General features: G+C 42.9%; 1 protein-coding gene across 9 annotated transcripts in view; it reads left to right on the forward strand.

The window, feature by feature from the left end:
• The window catches only part of ASXL1 (ASXL transcriptional regulator 1), a 76818-nt gene that overhangs the window by 9828 nt on the left and 53831 nt on the right, over positions 1–13159 (forward strand). For 6 of the 9 annotated variants that reach the window (XR_004052657.1, XR_004052658.1, XM_030914719.1 and 3 more), the window contains exons 3-4: positions 173–175; positions 1450–1558. Coding sequence is in view for 5 of the 9 variants with exons in the window: in XM_030914719.1 (XP_030770579.1) it covers positions 173–175; positions 1450–1558 (112 nt within the window). In the remaining 4 variants the exon portion in view is untranslated. Of the gene's footprint in view, positions 1–172; positions 176–1449; positions 1559–4944; positions 5335–13159 lie in introns of those variants that run through there. The other 3 variants (XR_004052659.1, XM_030914723.1, XM_010352767.2) reach the window with 3 other exon arrangements.

Consider the following 13159-nt stretch of genomic DNA (forward strand, 5'->3'; position numbering starts at 1 on the left):
ATTCTCAAGTTGATGTTTTGTGGGGAGGGAAGATTTAAGATTGTCTACATCACATTTATTTGACTTGTACTTATCCACTGTGTAGTATTATAATTGTGCTTTATTTTTGTTTTTATGGGCTGTTTCCCATCATGCTGCTGTCTGCATTGCTGTTGGACCACTTTGCCTATAGAAGGTAAATGAGTCCCTTTGGGACATATGAAATTGAAAACCTTAACTTGTTTCTGCTTCTTGTTCTTAGAGGAATTATGAAGCAGTCATGGTGGCTCATGATGAGTGAGCAGCTCTGTAATTTGTAGACAGAGGTATAATATGTAGGAGTCACAGAAGAGCTGTGCCAGCATGCTGTTCTCCTTGTAGCAGAGATGCTAGCACACCCACTTGATACTCCAGATTTTGCACAAGGTTTCTTTTAGAGATTGGTTCTTGGTGAAAAATTTTTTAGCATCCAGTGTGTTCCAAGGCAAAATAAGTAATAGTTTTTTAATGGTTTTTTTAGACTCAGAATTTATTTTTAACACTGCATAAATTAGGGCCTCTAGTTCTGAAACATGCGAAGAGGCTTACTTAAGCTATTTATATATTTTTTAACATGCTGGGGAGAGGGAAGAGAGGGTGCACAGGTGACTCCTAGCACTAATATGCTAGTGCCAAACTTAGTTAATATTAATAATGGGCATTTGTTGATATTTTTGGTAGCTTTTCTATTTTAAGATTCAGTAAGTAGCATCCTTCGCACTGAACTGTCACTGTTTCGCAACCTGCTGTTGTGGTAAGGACCATGAAACAACTGAGTATGCCATTGTTTCAGTTTAATGTTTAAGCATTACTGGGAACTAAATCCACTTGACTGTCTTTTTGCATTTAGGTTTAAATAATTGTTCCCGGGTAGATACAGAATAAAACTCAATCTCCCACTCCCAACAGAGAAAAAAACAAATAAAATACTGTTCTTTTTGTTTACTTACTAGAAAATGTTTAACTGGAAAAAAAATTCTGCTTGTTTTATTGGCAAAGGACCATTGATTTTGTGATTCTTTGTGATAATCTGTGGCAGTTTCTGAGTATGATATGTAAATTGAAATATAGAGGCTAGGAAACTTTTAATAGTAAAATTTTATTAAAATTTTATTTATTAAAATATAACTTGAAAAAATTGTGTGGTTTTTCTAAATTTCTTGGAAATTTAATTTATATTGTCAAAAAGCACTGAAGAAGTGTTAGGTATGGATTTCAGGTATCACATAATTTTATTCCAGAGTTCCCTGAGTGTGATTTATGTGAATTTCATTTGGTTATTCTTTTACTATTTTCACAGTGAAATTGTCATGAGATTTTTTCTTTTGTATTTCTTGCTTAGCTTTTTCTCATTTAAGAATGAATTGGAGGGATTAGGTCTTTAGGCAGATGGATTGTATGACCCTCATCCATTCTTATGTGGTTTTACAGTGGGACGTCCCCTCTCGCATGCCTCAATGCTATGCTACATTCCAATTCAAGAGGAGGAGAGGGGTTGTTTTATAAACTGCCTGGCCGAATCAGCCTTTTCACACTCAAGGTAAGTGACATAAACTCTGTCTTGGTGCATTGATTCTTGGACTTTTAATGTGCATAAGAATCACGTGGTAGGTCTGGAATAGGGGCCATGAATTTGCATTTCTTATGCAGTCAGGTGACACTGATGTTGTTCTTTTTTTTTTTTTTTGAGATGTAGTCTCGCTCTGTCACCCAGGCTGGAGTGCAATGGGGCGAGATCTTGGCTCACTGCAACCTCTGCCTCCCGTGTTCAAGGGATTCTGCTGCCTCAACCTCCCAAGTAGTTGGGACTACAGGCACGTACTACCATGCCTAGCTAATTTTTAAATTTTTTTAATAGAGACGGAGTTTCGCCATGTTGGCCGGGCTGGTCTTGAAATCCTGACCTCAGGTGATCCACCTGCGTCAGCCTCCCAAAGTGCTGGGATTACAGGCATGAGCCACCACACCTGGCCAGATGCTGTTAGTTGTAAATGGCACTTTGAGGTGTTCGAATATGAATCGGATATTAGAAATTATTTAGTCATAGCAGCTCTTGTCTGTGTGTTCATCTTTGCTTGTCTGTATCTGTAGATTGTACAAAATTGAAGCATAACTATGTATGGGGATAATTGCAGATGTGCCTTTTTTTTTTCTTTTTTTAATTCTGAGATGGAGTCTCGCTCTGTTGCCCAGGCTGGAGTGCAGTGGTGCAATCTCAGCTCATTGCAACCTTCACCTCCCAGGTTCAAGCAATTCTGTCTCAGCCTCCTGAGTAGCTAGGATTACAGGCTGTGCACTACCATGCCCAGGTAATTTTTGTATTTTTAGTAGAGGCAGGGTTTCACCATGTTGGCCAGGCTTGTCTTGAACTCCTGACCTCATGTCTATCCGCCTCAGCCTCCCAAAGTGCTCAGATTATAGGTGTGAGCCACCGCGCCAGGCCACAGATGTGCCTTAATTAGAATTTTGTTGTAGTAATTATGTGAAGAATAAATTACTGGGCAGCTAAAGTAAGACCTACTCTATGGAAAATAACTGAAATGTGAACATAGTTGTGGAAATTCAAAAACTCATTAACATTTACTAAGTGACAGTAATTATAAAGGAAGAGTACTTAAATCAGGTAGAGTTCATAATAAAACTTAAATAGGGCTGAAATGAACAGGCTAATTAGTTTTCCACCATTTGTGATATATATGGCAATCATTTAGACCAGGGGTCTGAAAACCTTTTCTGTAAAGGACCAGAAAATCAATGTTTTTCGTTTTGTGGATCATGCTGTCTTTGTCTTAAGCACTCAGGTCTGTCTTTGTAGTAGGAAAGCAGCCATACCCAAATGAATGGGCATGGCTGTGTCCCAATAAAAAAAAAAAAAAGAGTATTTTCTTTACAGATGTTTGTTTTACTTATGAAAACAGGCTGCAGGTCAGATTTGATTTGGGGCTGTACTTTGCCAACCCCTAATTTAGACATAAGATGACTTGTCGGCCGGGCGCGGTGGCTCAAGCCTGTAATCCCAGCACTTTGGGAGGCCGAGACGGGTGGATCACGAGGTCAGGAGATTGAGACCATCCTGGCTAATATGGTGAAACCCCGTCTCTACTAAAAAATACAAAAAACTAGCCGGGTGAGGTGGCGGGCGCCTGTAGTCCCAGCTACTCGGGAGGCTGAGGCAGGAGAATGGCGTAAACCCAGGAGGCGGAGCTTGCAGTGAGCTGAGATCCGGCCACTGCACTCCAGCCTGGGCGACAGAGCCAGACTCCGTCTAAAAAAAAAAAAAAAAAAAGATGACTTGTCGACATTGGAGAAACTGAGAATTTGATGCTGACCCTTTCATTCTTCCATAGTGTGTAATAAATTGTAGTGGTCAGTACAAACTTTTTTCTTGAAGTTTTGTTTTCTTGATGGACTATTCAAAATAAATACCTGAACAAATACCAACTATATAACATAAAGCATTAAAACTTGATCTTTATATATAAATAAAGTTTGTCTTGTGGTCAGATATCTGTGCTGTTTTCTATATTGTTTTTATATCCAATAGTTTGGTCTTCTTGTTCCTTTCAGTTTTGCATGCTTTTCTTGTGATTGAGCCTTGGAAGAGACAGAGCCACTGAGCTGAAAACCTAGCTTTGTAGGGTCGGGTGTCGTGGTTCACACCTGTAATCCTAGCACTTTGGAAGGCTAAGGCAGAAGGATTGGTGAAACTCAGGAGCATGAGACCTTGTCTCTGTTTAAAAAAAAAAAAACCTTGCATGGTGGTGTATGTGCTTATAATCTTAGCTACTCAGGAGGCTGAGGCAGGAGGGTAGCTTGGAGATGGAGGCTGCAGTGAGCTGTGATCACACCACCGCTCTCCAGCCCGGGCCACATAGCAAGACACTGTCTCAAAACGAAAACCTAGCTTTGTAACTTGGGAGGAATTTAACCCCTCTTTTTGGTGGAATGTGCATCCCTGGCATTGAGTCAGTCCTTAATAAATGATAGCCTTTATGATGATCTGAGGTTTTTCATCCTTAATTGCCTGTTAATAGCACTTTTCTATTAATATTATATATTTTTTGAGACAGGGTCTTGTTCTGTCACCTGGGCTGGAGTGCAGTGGCACAATCACAGCTCACTGCAGCCTTGACCTCCTAGGCTCAAGTGGTCCTCACACCTCAGCCTTCTGAGTAGCTAGGACTGCAGGCGCATACCACCATGCCTGGCTAATTTTTTTGTATTTTTTGTGGAGAAGGAGTTTTGCCATGTTGCCCAGACTAGTCTCGAACTCCTGGGGTCAAGCGATCCACTGACTGTGGCCTCCCAAAGTGCCAGGATTACAGACAGGAGCCACTGCACCTGGCCTGTTATTTTTTAATATAATATTAATTTATATTTTTCGAAACAGGGTCGCACTCTGTTTTCCACAGCTGGAGTGCAGTGGTGTAATCATAGCTCACTGTAGCCTTGAACTCCTGGGCTCAAGCAGTAGTGCCACCTCGGCCTTCCGAGTAGCGTACACCACCACCCGGCTAATTTTTCAATTTTTTTGTAGAGATGAAGTCTTGCTATGTTGGTTAAACTGGTCTCAAACTCCTGGCTTCAAGTGATCTTCCCACCACAGCTTCACAAAGCACTGGGATTACAGGTGTGAGCAACCATACCTGGCCCTCTATTATCATATATATAGTGTACTGTTACATATGCTATAATTATATGTAGTTGTAATTATTTAATACATATTATATGTTTATTACAAATATGTCTGTTAATGGTATATTCTATTTTTAAAAGGAAGGATAGTTACTTTTTTCTATGGGTACCTTAAGGGCAGGAACTGAGTTTTATTTATGTTTGTAATTTGGCTCTGGGCAGAATTCTTGCTTGGCATAGTACATGCTTTATGCGTGAACTGAATTATATTTCTTCATCTTAATTTTACAGGCATGAGCCACTGCACCAGGCCCCTTCATCTTAATTTTAATATATCTTTCAATAAACACCATTGTATGAACCTGCTGTAACCTTGGGAGTGGTATGTTAGTCTACAGCTTGTGTCTGAGATGTGCTAGTTGAATATTTGCTCAGTACCTCATCTTAACTGCCTTTGGCTTTATGTTGCTTATCCTTCATAGTATCTTGTTCATTGGCCTTTTACATCCATAGGCATCACTTCTCTGATATTCGTTGTGCTCTTTTAATGGATTAATGGTTTGCTTGGTTGGTTCCTCTAGTTAGACTGTAAACTCCTTGAGAGCAGAGTCTGTATTTTATTCATTACCCACGGTACTAGGTACATAGTTGCCTTCAATAAATATATATTTAACGAACGAATTTAGTGAATAATGGCTACATTTTTGTACTTCGTTATTCTCTCTTTTTTTTTTTTTCCTGAGACCATGTCTTGCTCTGTCACCCATGCTGGAGTGTGGTGGTATGATCTTAGCTCACTGCAACCTCCACCTCTCAGGTTCAAGTGATTCTCCTGCCTCAGCCTCCCGAGTAGCTGGGACTACAGGCGTGCACCACCATGCCTGGCTAATTTTTGTATTTTTAGTAGAGATGGGATTTTACTATGTTGGCCAGGCTGGTCTTGAACTTTTGACCTCATGATCCGTCTGCCTCGGCCTCCCAAAGTGTTGGGATTACAGACATGAACCACCACACCCAACCTTCATTATTCTTTTTACATTTGATGATAAATGCTGTTTATAATTTTCTTTTTGTTTTTCTTTTTTTTTGGTAGAGACAGTCTCGCTTTGTTGCCCAGGCTGGTCTTGAACTTTTTGACTCAAGCATCCACCCACCTCAGCCTCCTAAAGTGTTGGGATTACAGGCATGAGTCACCTCGTCTGTCCTTGTTCATAATTTTGATGGGCTGGGTGCAGTGGCTCAAGCCTGTAATCCCAGCACTTTGGGAGGCCAAGGTGGGTGGATCACTTGAGGTCAGGAGTTCAAGACCAGCCTGGCCAACATGGTGAAACCCTGTCTCTACTAAAAATACAAAAATTAACTGGGCATGGGTGTGCACGCCTGTAATCCTAGCTACTCAGGAGGCTGAGGCAGGAGAATCGCTTTAACCCTGGAGATGGAAGTTGCAGTGAGCTGAGATTGTGCCATTGCACTCCAGCCTGGGTGACAAGAGTGAAACTCCATCTCAAAAACAATTTTGATGAAACTGTCCCTAGATTTCCATCTGGCATCTAGCTCATGTCTCAGAGCCAGAATGAAGGATGCTTTCCTCTGGGTTTGGTAGAATTTTAGCTTGGTTAATTATGTGTGTGTCTTAATTTTTTTGACCTATTATAAAAGCAATATACGTAAATGCAACAGAGAAAATGAAAGTCACCCATAGAATTCTACCTGTGGCCAGCTGTGATGGCTCATGCCTGTAATCTCAGCACTTTGGGAGGTTGAGGCGGGTGGATCACTTGAGGTCAGGAGTTTGAGACCAGCCTGGCCAACATGGCGAAACCCTGTCTCTACGAAAAATGCGAAAATTAGCTGGGCATGGTAGCGGGCGCCTGTAATTACAATTACAGCTACTTGGGGAGGCTGAGGCTGGAGAATCGCTCGAACCTGGGAGGCGGAGGTTGCAGTGAGCTGAGATCGCACCACTGCACTCTAGCCTTGGTGACAGAGACTCTTATCTCAAAAAGGAAAAAAGAAAATTCAGATACCTGTAACCTAAATAATTAATATTTGAAAAAGTTTCATCATTGCTTGTTTCACTCAGTTAATATATTTTGAACCACTTGCCGTGGTATTACATATAGACATGTCTTGTGTGTGTGTGTGTGTGTGTGTGTGTGTATGTATGTATGTATGTATGTATTTATTTATTTTATGAGACAGGGTCTCACTTTGTCATCCAGGCTGGAGTTCAGTGGTACAATCATGGCTTCCTGGGCTCAAGCAGTCCTTCCAGCTTCCCTAGTAGTTGGGACGACAGGCACATGCCAACACACCCAGCTAATTTTTATAGTTTTTGTAGAGGTGGGAGTTCACTAGTCTTGAATTCCTGAGCTCGAGCAATCCTCCCATCTTGGCTTCCCAAAGTGCTGGGATTATAGGCATGAGCCACTGTACTCGGCCATTTTTTAATTTTTAGATACAAGGTCTCGCTCTGTGGCCTAAAGCTAGATGGTGCAGTGGCACCATCATAGCTCACTACAACCTTGAGCCCCTGGGCTCAAGGAATCTTCCTGTCAGCCTCCCCAGTAGCTGGGCCCACAGGCATGCACCACTGTACCTAATGAAAAAAAAATTTTTTTTATAGAGATGGAGGGGGGGGGGTCTCACTTTGTTCCTTAGGCTAGTCTCAAACTCCTGGCCTCAAGCAATCCTCTGCTTCAGCCTCCTGTAGTGCTGGGATTACAGGTGTGAGCCACGGTGCCCGGACCCTATTCTTTTTGAAGACTGTTTTAAGAATTCCAGATTTCCAACCGTGAATGTGTGATTACTAACTAGTCTCTTGTTACATGCCTCATTAACACCACACTGTCCCCCAGAAGTGCAGGCATTTAGTTTATTGTTACTCAGGAATAGATGAGAAAGGATAGCAAAGATCTGAACCAGCTGATTATCATCTTGATCACTTGAGAACTCAGGTCTGTCCAATAAACACCCTAATCCAAGGTGGTGGTAAATACATATTTTTAGTTTTTACTTTACGTTTCTTTATTTTGAAAAATTTCAAACCTATATAAAAATTGAAGGCGTACCATAGTGTCTTAGTCCATTTTCTAGTACTTATAACAGAATATCCTAAAGTAATTTATATAGAAAAGTAATTTATTTCTTACAGTTATGGAGGCCAAGGTCAAGGGGACATATCTGGTCGGTGTTTTGCCATGTTGGCCAGACTGGTCTCGAACTCCTGACCTCAAGGCCTGCCTTGGCCTCCCAAAGTGCTGGGATTACAGGCATGAGCCACCGTGCCCAGCCACCTCTAAGCACTTTAGATGGTATGTCTTAAGAACAAAGACATGGCCTGGTGCAGTGGCTCACGTCTGTAATCCCAGCACTTGCAAGGCTGAGGCGGGTGGATCACCTGAGGTCAGGAGTTCGAGGCGAAACCCCGTCACTACTAAAAACACAAAAAATTAGCCGGGAGTGGTGGCGTGTGCCTGTAATCCCAGCTACTTGGGAGGCTGAGGCTGGAGAATCACTTGAACCCAGGAGGCAGAGGCTGCGGTGAGCTGAGCCTCTAGCCTGGGTGACAGAGCAAGACTTGGTCTCAAAAAAAAAAAAAGTGAAAAAAAGAACAAAGACATTTTCCTACATAACCACAATGCCATTATCGCACAGGCTGGAGTGCAGTGGCGTGATCACAACTCACTGCACCCTTAGCTTCCTGGGCTCAAGTGATCCTCCCATTTTAGCCTCCCAAATAGTTGGGACCACAGGCGCATGCCACTGTGGCTGAGTAATTTTTGTGTGTGTGTGTTTTTTAATAGAGATGGGATTTTGCCATGTTGCTTAGCCTGGTCTTGACCTGGGCTCAAGCCATCTGCCCACCTTGAACTCCCAAAGTGCTAGGATTATAGGCGTGAACCACCGTGCCCAGCCTTTGACTGTGTTTTGATGGCAACCCATCATGTGAGGTCAGGTGTAGAAATTTCCATTTTTGGCGTCAGGATGGCACTCCAAAGGTTTCAGATTTTGGAGTTTCTTGGAGTTTTGGATTAGGGATGCTCAGCCTGTATATTTGATATTTTTTTTTTTTTTTTTTTTTTGAGACGGAGTCTCGCTCTGTGACCCAGGCTGGAGTGCAGTGGCCGGATCTCAGCTCACTGCAAGCTCCGCCTCCCGGGTTTACGCCATTCTCCTGCCTCAGCCTCCCAAGTAGCTGGGACTACAGGCGCCCGCCAACTCGCCCGGCTAGTTTTTTGTATTTTTTAGTAGAGACGGGGTTTCGCCGTGTTAGCTAGGTTGGTCTCGATCTCCTGACCTCGCGATCCACCCGTCTCGGTCTCCCAAAGTGCTGGGATTACAGGCTTGAGCCACCGCGCCCGGCCTGATATTTTATATATAGATGCTTGCATCAGTACTTGGAGCTAGTCCTCAATGGTGGGATAGGTGAAAATTATCTCTACTTTGAGTTCTTGATTTGAATTCTTTTTTCTTAAGCTTTTCCTAATCTGTCAGTGTTGATTATTGCCCGGTTAGAGGTAGGATTTGTATTGTTTTTTACACTTGGGATTTCCTGTTGTCATAAGATCACTGTGAACTCGCTTGTAGTGTTGTACATTCTCAGGACTTTCATGCTGAAATACCATGCTTTTGTGAAATGGTTGTTGTGTCTTTGCTGAGTTTAAATAGGGTCCAGGCTGGGCATGGTGGCTCATGCTTACCCTGTCTCAAAAAAAAAAAAAAAAAAAAACCCTCAACTAAATATAATTCAATAGGCCAGGGTTGGTGGCTCATGCCTGTAATCCCAGCACTTTGGGAGGCCGAGGCGGGTGGATCACCTGTGGTCAGGAGTTCGAGACCAGCCTGGCTAACATGGTGAAGCTATGTCTCTATTAAAAATATAAAAACTAGCCGGGTGTAGTGGTGCATGCCTGTAGTCCCAGCTACTTGGGAGGCTGAGGCAGGAGAATCACTTGAACCCAGGAAGCAGAGGTTGCAGTGAGCCGAGATTGTACCACTGCACTCCAGCCTGGGCGACACAGTGAGACTCTGTCTCTCACACATACACACAAATAAATTGGGTTCGTAAATGGTGATTCCAGCACTCACTGTCAGACTTCAGTCTTTTTTTTTTTTTTTTTGAGACAAGAGTCTCCTGTCACCCAGGCTGGAGAGCAGTGGTGCAATCTCAGCTCACTGCAACCTCCATCTTCTGGGTTCAAGCAATTCTCCTGCCTCAGCCTCCTGAGTAGCTGGGATTATAGGTGCAGGCCACCACACCCAGCTAATTTGTTTATTTATTATTATTATTATTATTATTATTTTTTAGTAGAGATGGAGTTTTGCCATGTTGGTCAGGCTGGCTTTGAACTCCTGACCTCAGGTGATCCACATGCCTTGGCCTCCCAAAGTGCTGGGATTACAGGTGTGAGCCACTGTTCCCAGCCAACATTATTCACTTTTGTTGTTACATAAGATGTCACGGCTCCACTTTGGGAGGCCGAGGTGGGTGGATCACCTGAGGTCAGGAGTTCGAGACCAGCCTGGCTAACGTGGTGAAACCCCATCTCTACTAAAAATATAAAAATTAGCTGGGTGTGGTGGTGGGTGCCTGTAATCCCAGCCACTTGGGAGGCTGAGGCAGGAGACTCTCTTGAACCTGGGAGGCGGAGGATGCAATGAGCCGATGGTGCAACTGCACTCTAGCCTGGGCGACAAGAACAAGACTCCGTCCCGCCCGCCCCCAAAAAAAGGAAAAAAAGAAATAGATGACTACATTTAAAGTATCTTCCATTTAAATCCATAGTTGGCAAATAAAGGAAAAAGCAATGGAGGAACAGAGTGAGATAATTACTGTAGTTTTACAATGTTAAATAATTACAATTAAAATTTTTGTGTGCAATTCCACATTTAATAGAAATTTGCAAATGACTTATTGCCAGGTGTGGTGTCTTATGTCTATAATCCCAGTACTTTGGGAGCCCAAGGTGGGAGAATCGCTTGAGTCCTGGAATTCGAGATCAGTCTGGGCAACATAGTGAAACTTTGTCTCTACAAAAAATAAACAAAATTAGCCAGGTGTGGTAGCCTGCATCTGTAGCTGGAGGTACTGGGGAAGCTGATGTGAGAGGATTGCTTAAGCCCAGGAGGTTGAGGCGGCAGCTGACATCAAGTCATTGGACTCTATCCTGGGTGACTAATTGAGACCCTGTCTCAACGAACAAAGAAACAAACGAAAAAAAAAACTCAAATGATTTACTTACCATTACATACCAAGAAAAGAATGACTGGAGTAAGCTTAGATTTAGATACAATAAAATCATGGAGCTTAACATTTGAAAGGCATTTTTGACTTCATAGGTGCATAGCAAGCAAAGTGGTCCTTTTTAAAAATGCAAGTCATGGCCAGGTGCGGTCGCTCACGCCTGTAATCCCAGCACTTTGGTAGGCTGAGGCGGGCAGATCACGAGGTCAGGAGATGAGACCATCCTGGCTAATACATGAAACCCTGTTTCTACTAAAAATAAAAAAAAAATTAACCAGGTGTGGTGGTGGGCATCTGTAGTCGCAGCTACCCAGGAGGCTGAGGCAGGAGAATGGCATGAACCTGGGAGGCGGAGCTTGCAGTGAGCTGAGATTGCACCACTGCACTCCAGCCTGGGCGGCAGAGCAAGACTCTGTCTTAAAAAAAAAAATGCAAGTCACATCATGTCACTTTTCTGCTTGGCCCTTGCCTACTTCTCAAATGCTTCTCCGAGCACTCTCTAATTGGTCATTCATCGTGTTTCAGCCATCCTGTGGCCTTCAGCCTATTTCTCAAACACCCCAGTCTTGGGTACACTTTAGGGCTCTCGCGTTTGCTAGCTTGTTTACCTGGAAAATTCTGCGGTAACTTATTGCACATAATAAGTACTAATAGGCCGGGCGTGGTGGCTCAAGCCTGTAATCCCAGCACTTTGGGAGGCCGAGACGGGCAGATCACGAGGTCAGGAGATCGAGACCATCCTGGCTAACACAGTGAAACCCCGTCTCTACTAAAAAATACAAAAAAAAACTAGCCGGGCGAGGTGGCGGGCGCCTGTAGTCCCAGCTACTCGGGAGGCTGAGGCAGGAGAACGGCAGCTGAGATGGGAGGATTGCTTGAGCCTGGGAAGTTGAGACTGCAACAGAGTAAGACCCTGTCTCAAAAAAAAAAAAAAAAAAAAAAAGGGAATTTTTGCATTTGTTTAAAAATGAATGGTAGCAACATTTTAGATAATAACTTATGTAGTCTGTGTGAATCTCATCAAATACATGTGATTTTTAATGCTTAGAATCCTAGAATTTTAGTGAGGGAGGAGCTCTCAAGTTGTCTAATTCACTTTCATTTTACAGATAAAAACTAAACTTGTGATAGATGAAAGGATTTACACCATACTTCTATATGATAATTGTATATGGCTGAGTTGAGATTAGAACCCAGGACCCAATCTTTGATTTGATTTCTTTTCATTATGCCAATTTAGAATAAAGCTTTTTTCTCTTGGTTTTCTGACCTTTGGCCACTTCATGTTTTGAAGGATCTTGTAAGTTCCTTGATACTTCTCAAAATGTCAGTTTTATTCTCTTCAGTGAAAGTTCCTGTTAAGTGAAAGTAGCCTTTCATATCCTTAAATGTGAACCTGTTCCTTATGGCTTGAGTTTTTGCACTCTCCATTATATTGGCATTTAAATAGTTGTTGGTTTTCTTTTCTGTGCCAGGTTGAGTGATACATGGTGGTAGTAAGAGCACTGGAATAGGAGTCAAGGACTGAGGTACAGCATAGCACCTCATGTATTACTTGGGTATCTCCACTTGTCTCTAACACTGAAGAGGTATAATTGGTTGTTTAAAAACTGCGGGTGTAAAATGCTAGTATCGCATGAAATGGAACTGCAGAATATAAATGGATGACTCTGAAACTGCTTTTGAAACAAGCGTGAGGGCTCAGTTTCTCCATCTCTTGTGGGCTTCACCTTTTTTTTTTTTTTGAGACAGAGTCTCACTATTGCCCAGGCTGGAGTGCAGTGGTGTAATCTTGGTTCACTGCAACCTCTGCCTCCTGGGTTCAAGCGATTCTCCTGCCTCAGCCTCCTGAGTAGCTCGGATTACAGGTGTGTGCCACCATGCCCGGCTAATTTTTGTATATGGGGTTTCACTATATTGGCCAGGCTGGTCTTAAACTCCTGACCTCAAGTGATCCACCTGCCTCGGCCTCCCAAAGTACTAGAATTACAGGTGTGAGCCACTCTACCGGATCAGCAATCTGGTTTTGAGGGAGGCTTTGACCCCTCATTTGGTAAAAGGTTCCTTCTTTGACTGATTCCCAAAGGACATCTGGATCTGTCTTCAAAAGAAGGGGTATTCCATTGTCAGTATTCCTAGCTAGTTCTGGGAGAAGAGAGAACTTGATTGTTTTCAGGGTCCTGGTCAGAGTCTGGTTTTATGCCCAAGAAATGAACTGCCTTTTGTCCTTCTACCTCCTGAAGTTCAGAGCCCTGTGAA

Source organism: Rhinopithecus roxellana, chromosome 13, assembly GCF_007565055.1.
Source record: "Rhinopithecus roxellana isolate Shanxi Qingling chromosome 13, ASM756505v1, whole genome shotgun sequence".
NCBI classification, from domain to species: Eukaryota; Metazoa; Chordata; class Mammalia; order Primates; family Cercopithecidae; genus Rhinopithecus; species Rhinopithecus roxellana.